The 19,158-nt window shown below is 47.2% G+C and overlaps 1 protein-coding gene across 2 annotated transcripts in view; it reads left to right on the top strand.

Moving 5' to 3' along the window:
• TOP3B (DNA topoisomerase III beta) overlaps positions 1–19,158 on the top strand; it is a 195,793-nt gene that overhangs the window by 134,216 nt on the left and 42,419 nt on the right. For both annotated transcript variants that reach the window (XM_063964784.1, XM_063964785.1), the window contains one exon: positions 213–386. In XM_063964784.1, the coding sequence (XP_063820854.1) occupies positions 213–386 (174 nt within the window). The remainder of the gene's footprint in view (positions 1–212; positions 387–19,158) is intronic.

Here is a 19,158-nt window from a genome sequence, read left to right as displayed (position 1 = left end):
TGAGCACAGTAAGAAATGTTAGCGGTTTCTATCTGCCATAATAAGCTCTAACACGGAATGAGGTCATGTATTGCATATGCTTTTCTGGAATATTGCAGCATCTACTGACTTAACATGGAAAGGTTGATGGTAACATACTGACTCCATTACAGTATATGAAATGTTCAGTTTAGTCAGAGATCTGTGATGCTGATTGTTTTCTTGGGTTTCAGGGTTCACTGAAATTATGCCTTGGCAAGGTATTCCGAAGGAAGAGAGTTTTCAGCCTTGTGAGAGTGGGGACAAGTTTAGTGTGGATGAGGTGAAGCTGCTAGAGAAACAGACGTGCCCTCCGGATTACCTGACTGAGGCAGAACTCATCACCCTAATGGAAAAGCATGGCGTTGGTGGGTTATACAAAATATGTGTCTCACTTCTTGTGCAGTAAATGATTGGTATCTTTAACCAGAATCACATTCTGCAAATATTAGCTACACAGTAAAAAAAAAAAAATGAAGTGAATGAAATGGAAATAGAATGAAATATGTCAAATTATACATGGTACTTCCATTAGTACTACTTTCATTTCAGGACAAGATAAAAAGAATGCAATGACACTCTATAGTTGCAAAAGATGCACTGCTCTGCATATCATTCCACATAGAACTATGTTTACATTAAATGTTATAAAGGGAGGCTTAAAATGTAATTAATATAGTATTAATAACCCTTTAGGGGACAAACCCACATATTTAGCTTTGGTTTATATTTCAGGTTCAGTATCCCATATCCAAATATTCCGAAATACGGAATATTCCGAAATACGGAATTTTTTGAGTGAGATAGTGAAATTTTTGTTTTCTGACGGCTCAATGTACACAAACTTTGTTTAATACACAAAGGTATTAAAAATATTGTATTAAATGACATTCAGGCTGTGTGTACGAGCTGTATATAAAACAAATGAATTGTGTGACTGTACACACTTTGTTTAATGCACAAAGTTATTAAAAATATAATATTAAATTACATTCAGGCTGTGTGTATAAGGAGTATATGAAACATATATGAATTGTGTGAATGTACACACACTTTGTTTAATGCACAAAGTTATTAAAAATATTGGCTAAAATGACCTTCAGGGTGTGATGATAATGTTTATATGAATCATAAATGCATTCTGTGCTTAGACTTAGGTCCCATCGTCATGATATCTCATTATGGTATGCAATTATTCCAAAATACGGAAAAATCCGATATCCAAAATACTTCTGGTCCCAAGCATTTTGGATGGGTCTGGGACTCCAGGTCGACAACAAAAAGGTCGACACACCTTAGGTCGCCGCCAATTGGTCGACACACCTTAGGTCGCCATGGACAAAAGGTCAATATGGACAAAAGGTCGCCATGGAAAAAGGTCGACATGAGTTTTTTATGGGTTTTTTGGTGTCGCTTTCTTCGTAGAGTGACCGGGAACCCCAATTAGTGCACCGCGTCCCCTCGCATGGCTCGCTTCGCTCGCCATGCTTCGGGCATGGTGCCTTCGCTCCGCTCGGCACAGATTACCGTTCCAATCGTAGTCCACATGGATCGTTAAGTATGAAAAAGTTCCAAAAAAGAAAAAAATTGTGAAAAACTCATGTCGACCTTTTTCCATGTCGACCTTGTTCCTGTCGACCTTTTGTCCATGTCGACCTAAGGTGTGTCGACCAATTGGTGTCGACCTTTTTGTTGTCGACCTGGAGTCCGGATACCTTTTGGATAAGAGATACTCAACCTGTACTTTCATTTTCCTTTCAATTGCTGGCAACCTTCAGCTGCACCTGAGCATGGAGAGGGTTCACCTGCCATCATCCATGCAATGTCCTTTGGGAGGAACTCGGTCACTGCTGTAGGAAGTAGTGACCAAGACAGTGGCGTATCTATAATGGGTGCATACACTGCACTAATGTTTTTCAAAATTACCTCCTGCGGTAGCTACAGTGACTCTGAGCATTAGGTGGTGTGCAGTAGTTTTTTTATGAGTGAATTAGGTGAAGAACATGTATTGTCCAAAATTATTTTAGTTATACAAACAAACAAAAAAAAAATATATATATATATATTTATTTATTTTTTTCATTTAAAGAAATCGGATTTTCAAACATCACAATATCGGTTGGCACCATTGAAATCAGTGCAACTTTCATTTTAGCAGCCTACACAGCTCCCAGGTACACAGGGGGGCTTGTGGCGGGTTAATTTACACTTCCCCATGGCTGCTACTGTCTGTAGTTGCCGGGTGGGGTGGTCCTTCCATGCTGACTGATCAACAAGGATTGACAGTATGGCAAACATCAGGGGAGGGTTCGGGAACGCAGAGGGATTGAGAGCAGCAGCAGAGGGAAGTTTATTTTCCCTGCAGCTGCAAACACTGTGTATCTGACTGGTCACATCCTGTGCGACCAGATCAGATAAGGCACTTGCTGGTGTGGTCGCATCTGATGCAACCATGCCAGGCAAGTGGTTGTGTCCTGATGGCTCCCTTGGATTGGTTTAATAAGGCAATGTAGAGGTGGTCAGAAAAATTGTGCAAACTCTGGTGACAAATATTTGTGAGTCCTCTGAGTATCGTGTGGAAGCTGCCTTTGGAACTTATTGGGTCTAGAATTTCAAACAATGGACTTATATTTGGGAGGCAGTCTTGGAGTCCCGTCTATGCTTCTATGAGGTCCCGAAGTGGTTTCAGACCAACAAGAGCCATTGTAGAGGACTGCAGCAGAGCTAAGCAGGCTTGGACAGCTAGAAGGACTACTCCCTTGCACTATGCCAATTTCTTTGAAGGTTCATACCTCAGCCACTTGAGATTTCTTTCAGATAAAATGGTCTCTTTTTACCAGAACTAAGGAGTGATGCATGTGTAGCCTCATTGCATACCCGAGTAGTTCATTGGAATATCAACCTGGTCCTGACTGCTTTGCATCACCATCCTTTCAAATAAGTGGATTAGGTGCATTTGATGATCCTTACCTGGAAAACTGCCCTTCTGTGAGCTGTCTACACAGCTAGGAGAGTTTCAGTGATGGAGGCTCTGTCTTGTTAGTCTCCTATCCTCATCTTCCATGAAGACAGGGCTGTTCTTACAATTAAACCTTCCTTTCAGCTTATGGTCTCTTAAGTTCCATATGAAACAGGATATTCTATTTAATGGGCTGGTTACTACATTTGCATGAAAAGCTTACATAGAAATATATTTGATATATCCGAAAAAACGTCTGTGACTTAATCCTTGTGTATGGAAATTTGTTGTGTGTAGACATTTGCTTATTGCATTTATGTATAATACATTTGGTTTCTCCTGCTGGGTCCACATGGTATACCCAGGATACATTGGGATATGTTTGAGCGACAGCGGATCTTGCGCCAATCGGTCAAAACTTTCTGGCCTCCCAGCATGAGCTGTCCCATCCATGTATCCCCGCCTCCTGGCTCAGGCAAATCAGTTTTCTCTTACGTCCTAGAGGATACTGGGGTCCACATTAGTACCATGGGGTATAGACTGGTCCACCAGGAGCCACTGGCACTTTAAGAGTTTGAGAGTGTGGGCTGGCTCCTCCCTCTATGCCCCTCCTACCAGACTCAGTCTAGAAAATGTGCCCGGAGGAGCCGGTCACAGCTAGGGGAGCTCTCCAGAGTTTCCCTAGAAAAGTTTTATTTAGAGTTTATTATTTTACAGGGAGGCTGCTGGCAACAGCCTCCCTGCAGCGTGGAACTAAGGGGGGGGTCGTGTGAAGATGGCGGCAGCAGGGTAGGAGCGCAGTATTAACTGCACTCCGGAAGGCTCAGCGGTACATGGTGCGGCACTGTGAGGGGCGCCCTGAGCCAGCGCTACACCCTACACTGGTCCAAAAGCCTGTCGGGGTCCCCGGATCTCAGCCAGCACTCAATCCTCAGGCCAGTATATTCAGTGGAAGAGCGGGAAGACAGCGCCATTTTGGGGGTGGAGCTTCTCAGAGCGGACCCAACAGCGTTCAGCGCCATTTTCCTGCCTGCACTGCGCTGGTCAGGAGAAACCGGTCCCTCCACAGCAACTCCAGCTATCTGTAAACGGTACCAGGGGGTTGTAGAAGGGGGGGAGGCTGCAATACGACTGTGTATCCTATTAAGGTGTACAGTTAGCGCTGAAAAGGGGTCTCACTTTAGTTAGAAGCGCTGTGTGTGGGTTGGCTCCAATCCCTGTGTCTCTCTGGCCATTCTTGGGGGGGAAACTCTGCCCTCCCGTGTGTGTGTGTGTGTGTGTGTGTGTGTGTGTGTGTGTGTGTGTGTGTGTGTGTGTGTGTGTGTGGTGTTTGCTGGTCTCCTTTAGCTATGTCCAGGGACACTGTGTCATATGCTGCGGAGGATATGTACTCCCAGGATGATCCCATTCCATGTAATCAGGATAGCACTGGTTTAGCACAGAAGGGGGTGCAATTGATGATAGAGGCTATCAGGGATGTGTTGAATATTAATGATACCACACCTGAGCAGGCTGAGGAGGCTTTTTTCACTGAAAATAAGAAAGCCTCGCTAACCTTCCCTGCGTCAAAGGAATTAAATGCTATATTTGAGAAAGCATGAAAAAATCCTGAGAAAAGATTCCAGATCCTTTAAAAGGGTCCAGTGGCGTTCCCTTTCCCTGAGGAGGATAGGAAAAAATGGGAAAACCCGCCAATTGTTGACGGATCTGTGTCCAGACTCTCAAAAAAGGTGGTTTTGCCTGTTTCGGGATCTACCGCCTTAAAGGAGCCGGCTGATCGCAAAATTGATAATACACTTAAATCAATGTACACTGCTTCAGGGGCCATATTACGTCCCACTATTGCTAGTGCATGGATTGCAAAAGCTATAGTAAAGTGGTCAGGCACCTTACTTGAAGATTTGGATACGATGGATAAGGGTGATGTTGAATTGTTTTTGCGTAACATTCACGATTCAGCAGGTTTTATGGTAGAATCCATGAAAGACCTGGGTTCCTCTTCCATGTCTGTTTCAGCTCGTCGGGGACTGTGGCTGCGCCAGTGGTCGGCCGACGCGCAATCCAGGAAAAGCGTTGAGTCCCTACCCTACACAGGTCAGGCTCTCTTTGGGAAAGCTTTGGATGCGCGGATATCCACGGCTATAGTGGGTAAGTCTCCGTTTCTCCCCTCAGATGCACCTGCTCCGAAGAAATCTTTTTCTTCATCAGCATCATAGTCCTTTCGGCCTAACAAGCCTAGAAAGGCTGAACCGTCCAATACCTTCTTTAGGGGAGGTCGAGTTAAATCAGGAAACCTGCTGCCACAGGTTCCCAGGAACAATAGCCTGTTTCAGGTACGCCAAAGTCCTCCGCATGACGGTTGTCCGTGGGGCCAGTGGGAGCGAGAATCAGACAGTTCAGTCAGGTCTGGGTATCGTCCGGCCTGGATCCCTGGGTGATAGATATTGTGTCCCAGGGATACAAGCTGGAATTTCAAAATCTCCTGCCTCACCGATTTTTCAAATCGGGCTTGCCAGTTCTACTGGCAGTCAGAACTGTCCTACAAGAGGCTGTCCAGAAGTGTTGGAGGCACAGGTCATTGTGCCAGTACCTCCTCATTTTCAAACAACAGGTTACTATTCGAACCTTTTCATGGTACCGAAACCGAATGGTTCGGTCAGGCCCATTCTGAAACTAAAATCACTGAACCCCTTTCTAAAGGAGTTCAAGTTCAAAATGGAGTCTCTCCAGGCGGTGATATCAGGTTTGGAAGAGGGGGAATTCCTGGTATCCCTGGATATCAAGGATGTGTACCTCCACATTCCGATTTGGCTGCCGCATCAGGCTTATCTCCGTTTTGCATTACTGGACTGTCATTTCCAGTTCAAGGCCCTGCCATTCGGCCTCTCAACAGCATCGAGGGTGTTCACCTAGGTGATGGCAGAGATGATGGTTCTCATCGAACAAGGGGTGAACATCATTCCATATCTGGGTGATCTGCTGATAAAGGCATCGTCCAAGGAGAAGCTATTGCAGTCCATTGTTCTCACAACCCAACTACTCAGACTCCACGGTTGGATTCTGAACCTTCCAAAATCACATTTGGTACCAACCCAGAGGTTGTCTTTTCTGGGGATGATCCTCGACACAGAAGTGCAGAGGGTGTTTCTCCCGCAGGAAAAGGTGTTGGTGATAAAAACAATGGTCCGGGATGTCCTGAAGCCAGCCCGGGTGTCGGTTCATCAATGCATTCGCCTTTTGGGAAAGATGGAGGCCTCTTACGAGGCTCTCCAGTACGGGAGGTTCCATGCACGGGCCTTCCAACTAGATCTCCTGGACAAGTGGTCAGGATCTCATCTCCACATGCACCAGAGAATTCGTCTGTCGCCAAAGGCCAGGATTTCACTCCTCTGGTGGCTCTAATTGCCTCACCATCTGGAGGGCCGCAGGTTCGGGGTTCAGGACTGGGTCCTTCTAACCACGGATGCGAGCCTCCGGGGCTGGGGCGCAGTCACTCAGGGGGAAACCTTCCAAGGAAGGTGGTCAAGTCTGGAGGCCGGCCTGCCGATCAACCTCCTGGAACTAAGAGCCATCTACAACGGTCTTCTTCAGGCAGCCCATCTTCTAAGAAATAGGGCCATTCAAAAACAGTTGGACAATGTAACGACGGTGGCTTACATAAACTGACAGGGCGGAACGAAGAGCAGAGCTGCAATGGTAGAGGTAACAAGAATCATCCTCTGTGCAGAAAGACACGCGTTGGCGCTCTCAGCAATCTTCATTCCGGGAGTAGAGACAACTGGGAAGCAGACTTCCTCAGCAGACATGATCTCCATCCAGGGGAGTGGGGTCTCCATCCGGAGGTGTTCAAGGAAAGAACAGACCTTTTGGGGGTTATTGTTCGAGGCCGAGGGACCCACAAACAGTGGTAGTGGACGCCCTGGTGTCTCCGTGGGTGTTCCAGTCGGTGTACGTGTTTCCACCACTTCCACTCATTCCAAGAGTTCTAAAGCTCGTAAGGAGAACAAGAGTTCAAGCGATCCTCATTGCTCCAGACTGGCCAAGGCAGGGTTTAGTACGTGGACCTTCTGTATCTCTTGCAGGAAGGGCCGAGGCCTCTATCTCTTCGGGAGGACCTGCTACAGCATGGACCGTTCGCCTATCAAGACTTACCGCGGCTACGTTTGATGGCATGGAAGTTGAGCGCCTGATACTTGCTCGGAAGGGCATTCTGAAGAAGGTAATTCCTACCCTAATACAGGCTAGGAAAGGTGTAACGTCTAAACATTACCATCGTATTTGGAAGAAATATGTCTCTTGGTGTGAATCCAAAAAATTTCATGTGGGGGAATTTCAACTGGGACGTTTTCTCTTCTTCCTGTCTTCCTGCAAGCAGGTGTGGATATGGGCCTGAGGTTGGGATCTGTGAAGGTCCAGATTTCGGCCCTGTCCATTTTCTTCCAGAAACAATTGGCTGCCCTCCCTGAGGTTCAGACCTTTTTGAAGGGAGTTCTTCACATCCTACCTCCCTTTGTACTGCCTACGTTGCCTTGGGACCTTAACGTGGTGTTGCAGTCTCTCCAGTCGGACTGGTTTGAGCCTCTACAGCAGGTTGAGGTCAATTTTCTTACATGGAAGGCTGAGACGTTGTTGGCCTTAGCTGCTGCTAGATGTGTGTCAGAATTGGGGGCTTTGTCCTGTAAATGCCCTTATTTGATCTTCCACGAAGATAGAGCTGAGCTCAGAACACGTTAGCAGTTTCTTCCGAAGGTTGTGTCGGCATTTCATATCAACCAGCCTATTGTGGTGCTAGTGGCTACTGACTCCTCAATTTCATCAAAGTCCTTGGATGTTGTGAGGGCTTTGAAAATCTATGTGAAGAGGACTGCTCGTCACAGGAAATCGGACTCTGTTTGTTCTGTATGATCCAAAGAAAATTGGGTGTCCTGCTTTAAAGCAGACTATATCTCGCTGGATTAGGTTCACTATCCAGCATGCTTATTCTACGGCAGGTTTGCCGTGTCCAAAATCTGTTTAGGCCCACTCTACTCGTAAGGTGGGGTCTTCCAGGGCGGCTGCCTGTGGTGTCTCGGCATTACAGCTTTGCTGAGCGGCAACTTGGTCTGGGTCGAACACGTTTGCAAAGTTTAACAAGTTCGATACTTTGGCCTCTGATGATCTGAAGTTCAGTCAATCAGTTCTGCAGGAGCCTCCGCGCTCTCCCTCCCGTTCTGGGATGCAGGAGCCTCCGCGCTCTCCCTCCCGTTCTGGGAGCTTTGGTACATCCCCATGGTACTAATGTGGACCCCAGCATCCTCTAGGACGTAAGCGAAAATAGCATTTTAGTTACCTACCGGTAAATCCTTTTCTTGTAATCCGTAGAGGATGCTGGGCGCCCGCCCAACACTTCGTTTTCCTGCAACCGTTATCTGGTTCAGTACAACTTTGTTTAGTTATGTACTGCATTGTTACTTGATAAGTAATGTTTCAGCAGTTGGTGTGTTTTCAAGCTATTTAGCTTGAGGTGCCTTGTATGTGTGAGCTGGTATGAATCTCGCCACTATCTGTATTAATTCCTTCTCTCGAAGATGTCCGTCTCCTCGGGCACAGTTTCTAGACTGAGTCTGGTAGGAGGGGCATAGAGGGAGGAGCCAGCCCACACTCTCAAACTCTTAAAGTGCCAGTGGCTCCTGGTGGACCCGTCTATATCCCATGGTACTAATGTTGAGCCCAGCATCCTCTACGGACTACGAGAAAAAGATTTACTGGTTGGTTACCAAAGTCCTATTTTTTGTTTGGTGCGGCAGGAGCTGGACCACAGTCTAAGGGCTGCTGGTTTTTAGCAGCCATAAGCTTTTTTATTTCATTTTTATAGTGTTACTATTTTTTCTGAGTGATCGTTCTAAAAAGCGTCTTATACGTACCTTAGAAAGAGTTGCTCCAACAACTCCCCGCCGTGTCGCGACAACGCTTGCCCATGAGTACAGTGCTATTTTGGCGGGCGTCTATGTCAGATAAACATAACAGGTCCAGCAGACGTTACCAGGCTGTGGCCGGAGCACGGGGGGAAGGTAAGGCATCGGTTTCGCTTAGAGGGGGAACAAGAACACAGCCGCTCTGTTTGGGGGGAGACTACCAAACAGTCGGTGACGCGGCTGCCACCGAGAGTGCACCAGCGCTAGGCCTTAGGGATCATAGGCTCCAGGGGTAGCATGAGGCAGCGATCCCTAGGGTTGATGTCGGCAGTGGGGAGTTAGACGCTCCCTTGGTCCCCCCTCCCCCCGGTTCATGACCAGTTTCCTCTGAGTCTCCCGCCATGAACTGAATTCCCGCTTCCGACCAAGACGCTGTGTACTAAGGGACCCAGTCACAGCATAGGTGGCTGTGTGACTGGTGCGTCAGTGTTCACTTGGGCGTCTGTGTTCACTATAGGTTCACGGAGCGGTGGTGTACACTTATAGCGTCTGGATCCACTCAGCGTACGCAAACGTATTGATCGATCCTGGAAGCGGGGTAAGTCTCCCTGTGTCCCACTCTCCTGAATACGGGCTATACAGCACTAAGTCTCTATCTACACTTGAGTACGAATAGTTGGATAAGTGTATAATGCATATGAGTTTGATAATATTACTGTGGTTTCTTTCGCTATGCGTCTGAATACGGTTAAAACTTTTATAAAGTAATGCAGTAATATGTTTCTCCTACATACTTGAACTGTATCTGTAGTTGAATATGTGCTCATATTGCTGTGTGATTGCTGACTTTGCTATAAATACTGTCCGTTTTCTCTGTTTACTCCGATCCTTAATGCTGGTGCTAAGCAGGGTGGGGTCTGATTGTATGTCACTTTAAGGGTGTGTACACACGGTGAGATAAATCTGTGAGATTTTGACTATATAGTCAAAATCTTATGAAAAGTTAGTGCATATCTCATGGTGCTAGGCAGCTTGCGATACAGATTCGATCCCGATGCGCGCTTCCGTGGGGTCGGTATCGTAAGGCTAGATAGACTGTGCAGGCAAGTCAATCTTGACTATCTAGTGTACAATCTAGTACAAAGTATAGTCAAAATTGGCACTTAGTCAAAATCGTACATAGACAAAATCTCAAGCACAGATAGTCAAAATCTGTACAATCTGGGCTCTGGGGGAGTTCAAGGGAAATCGCATAATCAAAGTCGAACATAGCAGGGATCTCACCGTGTGTACACACCCTAACACATTTAAAGTGATTATAGTCACAAATTGTGTATTACACTGTGAAAGTGTCTGATTATTTATCATGTCTAAGAGCGGCAAAGGTGAGGAAAATAAACTCACAGCAGCACCGACACTCATATGATGTTTGTCATGTAAAGCTGGGTTAACATTTCAGGACCTGCTTCAGGATGGATTGTGTGCAAACTGTTTTAGCTTTTACCAATGTCTCTTGAAAAATTCAAGGCAGATTCAGGTGCAAGTTGATCCCCCATGGGCTGTGTTTGCACAGACATTATCCAGTATAGCTGAGCAGATAAACTTCTGTACCAGCGATGGGTTACACTATTAACCCTTATGTGCAGTATTCCACCTCCTGCGGTTTATCATTTCCAGCAGGGGAATCGGTAGCCTCTCAACAGAAACAGGCTGAAAAACCAGTGATACGTAAATCATTTAGACACCAAACAACATCTTCACAGTCTACACATGTTTCAGATGAGGATTCATCAGAGGACGAAGACTCATTACACTCTGGTTCTGCATATGAGGATGAGGAAGAAGGTTTCAACTCAGTGGATATATTTGAGTTGATTACTGCAATGAAATCCATTTTATCCTGAGAAGAATCCGCAGAGCCTGTGTTAAAATCCAAGGCACCTGTATTTAAACGTCCCAAAACAGTAAGACTGAGTTTCCTGGTTCAGGACATCTGACGGAAATATGGAAGAGGCTTGGGTTACGCCCAGTAAGAAATTTAGAATTCCTTGGAAATTGAATTCCAATTATCCTTTTCCGACTGGGGACTGTTTAAAGAAGGAGGTAGCCTCTAAAGTAGATATGCATGTGATTCGCTTAGTGCGAAAATCTACATTACCTCTGTCTTCGACTTCTTTAAATGATGTCACGGATAGGAGAGTAGATGGTTTGCTAAAAAACAACAACATTTTTTCCCTGTCTGGGGCAATCATTAGACCAGCCATGGCCTCAGCTGGATGGCTAAAGCAGTGGCTGCCTGGGCAGATACATTGGAAGGGGAAATTTCAATGACATCTAGAGAGCACATATCAAACAGGCTGCAATATTCTTGGAAGAAGCAGCCTTAGATATGGGTACTTTTGCCTCTCAAGCATCCGCTTCAACAGTAGCCGCTCGCTGAGCAGTTTGGCTACGCACCTGGAAAGCTGATTCAGAATCCAAAAAAGTTTTGGAGTCGTTACCTTTTACTGAAGACATTTTCTTTGGTAAAGAGTTAACCAGTATTTTGGAGTCAGAAGCGGTTTCAAGGAAAAACAAAAGTAAAGGGTAATAGCAAACAGTCCCAGTATGTCAGGTCTGGTAAGACTAAAAAGCATTGGGTAACCAGAGGACCGGCTTCTAAAACAGAAGATAAACCTGATGGTGCGGGCCTCCACCTGGGGGACCCCAGGGCGGGAGACCGACTTCTTCATTTTGCACAAATCTGGCAGCAGTCTACCACAGATGCCTGGGTGCAAGAAGCGGTATCTCACGGTTATGCGTTTGCTTTCGGAAAAACCCTCCTCAATGTTTTTTTTTGTACCAGCCCGTCTTTGGTAGAGAGGAAGGCCAGGGCTTTGCAAGAGGCAGTTCAGAAATTGCTTCAGTCAGGAATAATTATTCTGGTTCCTCCTACACAGCAAGGACAGGGTTTCTACTCCAACCTGTTTTTAGTCCAGAAGCCAAGCAGGTCGTTCCGGTCCATACTTAATCTAAAAATGTTGAACAAGTACATTTGGGTACCTTGGTTTCATATGGAGACCTTACGTTCCATAATTTTGGCTATGGAACCAGGGGATTTTATGGTGTGCCTGGATATACAGGATGCTTACCTACATGTTCCTATATCCCTGTCCCATCAGCGCGATCTCAGGTTCGCTATTCTCCAGCAGCATTTTCAGTTTTGTGCCATTTGGTCTGGCCTCAGCCCCCAGAGTATTCACCAAAATTATAGTGATTATGGCAGCTTATCTCCCTGCAGCAGGGGATAAGAATATTTCAATATCTTGATGATCTTTTAATCCTGGCACAGTCTCAGGAATTGCTTCTGTGTCATCTGCAACAGACAATAGAGTGTCTGCAGAAGCACGGTTGGCTCATAAATTGGGCAAATCGTTTTTGGTTCCGTCACAATGGTTGACTCACTTGGGTGCTGTATTAGATTCAAGCATTCAGAGAGTAATTTTGCCTCTGACCAAAATAACCAAACTTCAGTTAAGGATCCAGGAGCTTCTACACAGTCGAAGAGTATCCATTCACGCAGCAATGCGTGTTATGGGATTAATGGTGTCAACATTCGATGTGGTAGAGTATGCTTAGTTCCATTCAAGGCCTCTGCAACATCTGATCCTTACCAAGTGGAATGGTTTTCATCAGACAATAAAAATGCAGACTGTGGTTCTTCCTCTTTAAGTAAGGAGGTCATTAGCCTGGTGGCTAGACAGCCAATCTGGACAAAGGGAGACCCTTTTGGATATCAGATTGGGAAATTCTGACAACGGATGCCAGCCTTTCAGGGCTGGGGAGCAGTGTCAGGAAGAAATTGCTTCCAGGGGCTGTGGACCAAGGAAGAAAGTTGCCTGCCAATAAATATATTGGAACTTCGAGCCATATACATGGCATTGAATCAGGCAAAGGACCTCCTTCAGGGGAAACCAGTCCAGATCCGCTTGGACAATGCAACGGCAGTAGCATACCTCAACCATCAGGGAGGAGCTCGCAGCCGGAAAGCAAAATGAAAGAAGTAAGTAACACATTAAAGTGGGCAGAACGTCAATTTCCAGCCATGTCCGGAGTGTTCGTTCCAGGAGTCCTAAACTGCAAAGCGGATTTTCTCAGTCGGCACACCATTCATGTAAACAAATGGGCTTTACACCTGGAAGTCTTCCAGACCCTGGTCGACAGATGGGGGTTGCCAGAGATAGATCTCATAGCGTCTCGTCAGAACCACAAGGTGCCCGCATACAGATCAAGAACAAAGGATCCCAAAGCGATTTTTGTGGATGCCCTGTCAGTGAGATGGGACTTTCATCTGGCCTATGTGTTTCCTCCCATCACCCTATTACCCAGGGTGGTGAGAAAGATAAAACAAGGGAAAGGTGCCATGATACTAATAGGTTCGGCTTGGCCTAGAATTCATTGGTACACAGATCTGCGGAGGATGTCGATGGATGCTCCATTCCTACTACCTCAACGTCCAGATCTACTGATTCAGGGGCCTTGTCATCACAGACATCTGAATCGACTGCCTTTGATGCCGTGGCTCTTGAGACCTCCATCCTGAAGGCAAGAAGAGTCTCACAACAGGTAATTCAAACAATGCTTAGAGCAAGGAAACCCTCCTCAGCTTGCATTTATCACAGAATATGGCAAGCCTATATTCAATGGTGCAGTGAACGGAAACTTGGCTCCAGGTCTTTCAGAGTTTCCAGAATCCTAGCATTCCTTCAGGCAGGAGGTTTAAGGGTGGCTTCCTTGAGAGTGCAGGTGTCAGCACTAACTGTATGGTTCCAAAAGAAAATTGCCAACTTACAGGATGTGCACACTTTTTCTCTGACGTCCTAGTGGATGCTGGGGACTCCGTAAGGACCATGGGGAATAGCGGCTCCGCAGGAGACTGGGCACAAAAGTAAAGCTTTAGAACTACCTGGTGTGCACTGGTTCCTCCCCCTATGACCCTCCTCCAAGCCTCAGTTAGATTTTTGTGCCCGAACGAGAAGGGTGCAGACTAGGTGGCTCTCCTGAGCTGCTTAGTGAAAAGTTTAGTTTTAGGTTTTTTATGTTCAGTGAGACCTGCTGGCAACAGGCTCACTGCATCGAGGGACTAAGGGGAGAAAAAGCGAACTCACCTGCGTGCAGAGTGGATTGGGCTTCTTAGGCTACTGGACATTAGCTCCAGAGGGACCGATCACAGGCCCAGCCATGGATAGGTCCCAGAGCCGCGCCGCCGGCCCCCTTACAGAGCCAGAAGACAGAAGAGGTCCGGAAAATCGGCGGCAGAAGACGTCCTGTCTTCAACAAGGTAGCGCACAGCACTGCAGCTGTGCGCCATTGCTCTCAGCACACTTCACACTCCGGTCATTGAGGGTGCAGGGCGCTGGGGGGGGGGGCGCCCTGAGACGCAATAAAAACACCTTGGATGGCAAAAAATGCATCACATATAGCTCCTGGGCTATATGGATGAATTTAACCCCTGCCAGAATTCACAGAAAAACGGGAGATAAGGCCGCCGAGAAGGGGGCGGAGCCTATCTCCTCAGCACACTGGCGCCATTTTCCCTCACAGCTCCGTTGGAGGGTAGCTCCCTGGCTCTCCCCTGCAGTCACTACACTACAGAAAGGGTTAAAAAAGAGAGGGGGGCACTAATTACGCGCAGTATTAAAAATACAGCAGCTATAAGGGGAAAAACACTTATATAAGGTTATCCCTGTATATATATATATATATATATATATATATATATATATATATATATAGCGCTCTGGTGTGTGCTGGCAAACTCTCCCTCTGTCTCCCCAAAGGGCTAGTGGGGTCCTGTCCTCTTATCAGAGCATTCCCTGTGTGTGTGCTGTGTGTCGGTACGTTTGTGTCGACATGTATGAGGAGAAAAATGATGTGGAGACGGAGCAGATTGCCTGTAATAGTGATGTCACCCCCTAGGGGGTCGACACCTGAGTGGATGAACTGTTGGAAGGAATTACGTGACAGTGTCAGCTCTGTATAAAAGACAGTGGTTGACATGAGACAGCCGGCTACTCAGCTTGTGCCTGTCCAGACGTCTCATAGGCCGTCAGGGGCTCTAAAGCGCCCGTTACCTCAGATACAGACGCCGACACGGATACTGACTCCAGTGTCGACGGTGAAGAGACAAATGTGACTTCCAGTAGGGCCACACGTTACATGATTGAGGCAATGAAAAATGTTTTACACATTTCTGATAATACGAGTACCACCAAAAAGGGGTATTATGTTCGGTGAGGAAAAACTACCTGTAGTTTTCCTGAATCTGAGAAATTAAATGAGGTGTGTGATGATGCGTGGGTTTCCCCCGATAACAACTGATAATTTCTAAAATGTTATTGGCATTATATCCTTTCCCGCCAGAGGTTAGGGTGCGTTGGGAAACATCCCCTAGGGTGGATAAAGCGCTCACACGCTTGTAAGAACAAGGGCTCTACCCTCTCCTGAGATGGCCGCCCTTAAGGATCCTGCTGATAGAAAGCAGGAGGGTATCCTAAAATGTATTTACACACATACTGGTATTATACTGCGACCAGCAATCGCCTCAGCCTGGATGTGCAGTGCTGGGTTGGTGTGGTCGGATTCCCTGACTGAAATTATTGATACCCTAGATAAGGACAGTATATTATTGCCTATGGAACATTTAAAAGATGTATTTCTATATATGCGTGATGCACAGCGGAATATTTGCCGACTGGCATCAAGTCTAAGTGCGTTGTCCATTTCTGCCAGTAGAGGGTTATGGACACGACAGTGGTCAGGTGATGCGGATTCCAAAACGGCATTTGGAAGTATTGCCTTATTAAAGGGAGGAGTTATTTGGGGTCGGTCTTTCAGACCTGGTGGCCACGGCAACAGCTGGGAAATCCACGTTTGTACCCCAGGTCGCCTCTCAACATAAGAAGACGCCGTATTATCAGGCGCAGTCTTTTCGTGGGCACGCTGGCAAAAGGTTCCTCATTTCTGCCCCGTGACAGAGGGAGAGGAAAAAGGCTGCAGAAATCAGCCAGTTCCCAGGAACAGAAGCCCTCTCCCGCCTCTGCCAAGCCCTCAGTATGACGCTGGGGCTTTACAAGCAGAATCGGGCACGGTGGGGGCCCGTCTCAATGAATTTCAGCGCGCAGTGGGCTCACTCGCAAGTAGACCCCTGGATCCTTCAAGGGATATCTCAGGGGTACAAATTGGAATTCGAGACGTCTCCCCCTCGCCGTTTCCTAAAGTCGGCTTACCGATGTCTCCCTCTGACAGGGAGGCAGTTTTGGAAGCCATTCACAAGCTGTATTCCCAGCAGGTGATAATCAAGGTACCCTTCCTGCAACAGGGAACGGGGCATTATTCCACACTGTTGTGGTACCGAAGCCGGACGGCTCGGTGAGACCGATTCTAAATCTAAAATCTTGAACACTTACATACGGAGGTTCAAATTCAAGATTGAGTCATTCAGAGCAGTGATTGCGAACCTGGAAGAAGGGGACTACATGATGTCTCGGGACATCAAGGATGCTTACCTTCATGTCCCAATTTACCTTTCTCACCAAGGGTACCTCAGGTTTGTGGTACAGAACTGTCACTATCAGTTCAGACGCTGCCGTATGGATGGTCCACGGCACCCCGGGTCTTTACCAAGGTAATGGCCGAAATGATGATACTCCTTCGAAGGAAGGGAATTTTAGTTATCCCTTACTTGGACGATTCCCTGATAAGGGTAAGATCCAGGGAACAATTGGAGGTCGGGTAGCACTATCTCGGGTAGTGTTGCGGCAGCACGATTGGATTCTCAATATTCCAAAATCGCAGCTGATTCCGACGACTCGTCTTCTGTTCCTAGGGGATGATCCTGGACACAGTCCAGAAAAAGGTGTTTCTCCCGGAGGAGAAAGTCAGGGAGTTATCCGAGCTAGTCAGGAACCTCCTATAACCGAGCCAAGTCTCAGTACATCAATGAAAGGGTTCTGGGAAAAATGGTGGCTTCCTACGAAGCAATCCCATTCGGCAGATTCCACGCAAGAACTTTCCAGTGGGACCTGCTGGACAAATGGTCCGGGTCGCATCTTCAGATGCATCAGCGGATAACCCTGTCACCAAGGACAAGGGTGTCTCTCCTGTGGTGGTTGCAGAGTGCTCATCTTCTAGAGGGCCGCAGATTCGGCATTCAGGACTGGGTCCTGGTGACCACGGATGCCAGCCTGCGAGGCTGGGGGGCAGTCACACAGGGAAGGAATTTCCAGGGCTTATGGTCAAGCCTGGAGACATCACTTCACATAAATATCCTGAAGCTAAGGGCCATTTACAATGCTCTAAGCTTAGCAAGACCTCTGCTTCAAGGTCAGCCGGGGTTGATCCAGTCGGACAACATCACGGCAGTCACCCACGTAAACAGACAGGGTGGCACAAGAAGCAGGAGGGCAATGGCAGAAGCTGCAAGGATTCTTCGCTGGGCGGAAAATCATGTGATAGCACTGTCAGCCGTATTCATTCCGGGAGTGGACAACTGGGAAGCAGACTTCCTCAGCAGACACGACCTCCACCCGGGAGAGTGGGGACTTCACCCAGAAGTCTTCCACATGATTATAAACTGTTGGGAAAAACTCGACAGGTATTGCGCCAGGTCAAGGGACCCTCAGGCAATAGCTGTAGACGCTCTGGTAACACCATGGGTGTACCAGTCAGTGTATGTGTTCCCTCCTCTGCCTCTCATACCCAAGGTACTGAGAATTATAAGATGGAGAGGAGTAAGCACTATATTCGTGGCTCCGGATTGGCCAAGAAGGACTTGGTAACCGGAACTTCAAGAGATGCTCGCGGAGGATCCGTGGCCTCTACCTCTAAGAAGGGACCTGCTCCAGCAAGGACCCTGTCTGTTCCAAGACTTACCGCGGCTGCGTTTGACGGCATGGCGGTTGAACGCCGGATCCTGAAGGAAAAAGGCATTCCGGATGAAGTCATCCCTATCCTGATCAAAGCCAGGAAGGATGTAACCGCAAAACATTATCACCGCATTTGGCGAAAATATGTTGCGTGGTGCGAGGCCAGTAAGGCCCGACGGAGGAAATTCAACTGGGTCGATTCCTACATTTCCTACAAACAGGAGTGTCTATGGGCCTGAAATTGGGGTCCATTAAGGTTAAAATTTCGGCCCTGTCAATTTTCTTCCAAAAAGAACTAGCTTCAGTCCCTGAAGTTCAGACGTTTGTAAAAGGGGTACTGCATATACAGCCTCCTTTTGTGCCTCCAGTGGCACCTTGGGATCTCAATGTAGTTTTTTGGGTTCCAAAAGTCACATTGGTTTGAACCACTTAAATCTGTGGAGTTAAAATATCTCACATGGAAAGTGGTCATGCTGTTGGCCCTGGCCTGGGCCAGGCGCGTGTCAGAATTGGCGGCTTTATCCTGTAAAAGCCCTTATCTGATTTTCCATTCGGACAGGGCGGAATTGAGGACTCGTCCTCAGTTTCTCCCTAAGGTGGTTTCAGCGTTTCACCTGAACCAACCTATGGTGGTGCCTGCGGCTACTAGGGACTTGGAGGACTCCAAGTTGCTAGACGTTGTCAGGGCCCTGAAAATATATGTTTCCAGGACGGCTGGAGTCAGAAAATCTGACTCGCTGTTTATCCTGTATGCACCCAACAAGCTGGGTGCTCCTGCTTCTAAGCAGACTATTGCTCGTTGGATTTGTAGTACAATTCAGCTTGCACATTCTGTGGCAGGCCTGCCACAGCCAAAAATCTGTAAATGCCCACTCCACAAGGAAGGTGGGCTCATCTTGGGCGGCTGCCCGAGGGGTCTCGGCTTTACAACTTTGCCGAGCAGCTACTTGGTCAGGAGCAAATACGTTTGTAAAATTCTACAAATTTGATACCCTAGCTGAGGAGGACCTGGAGTTCTCTCAATTGGGGCTGCAGAGTCATCCGCACTCTCCCGCCCGTTTGGGAGCTTTGGTATAATCCCCATGGTCCTTACGGAGTCCCCAGCATCCACTAGGACGTCAGAGAAAATAAGAATTTACTTACCGATAATTCTATTTCTCGTAGTCCGTAGTGGATGCTGGGCGCCCATCCCAAGTGCGGATTGTCTGCAATACTGGTACATAGTTATTGTTACCAAAAAAATCGGGTTATTGTTGTAGTGAGCCATCTTTTCGAGAGGCTCCTCTGTTATCATACTGTTAACTGGGTTTAGATCACAAGTTATACGGTGTGATTGGTGTGGCTGGTATGAGTCTTACCCGGGATTCAAAATCCTTCCTTA

This window comes from Pseudophryne corroboree, chromosome 1 (assembly GCF_028390025.1).
Source record: "Pseudophryne corroboree isolate aPseCor3 chromosome 1, aPseCor3.hap2, whole genome shotgun sequence".
NCBI classification, from domain to species: domain Eukaryota; kingdom Metazoa; phylum Chordata; class Amphibia; order Anura; family Myobatrachidae; genus Pseudophryne; species Pseudophryne corroboree.
This window is presented reverse-complemented; position numbering and strand designations above follow the sequence as displayed.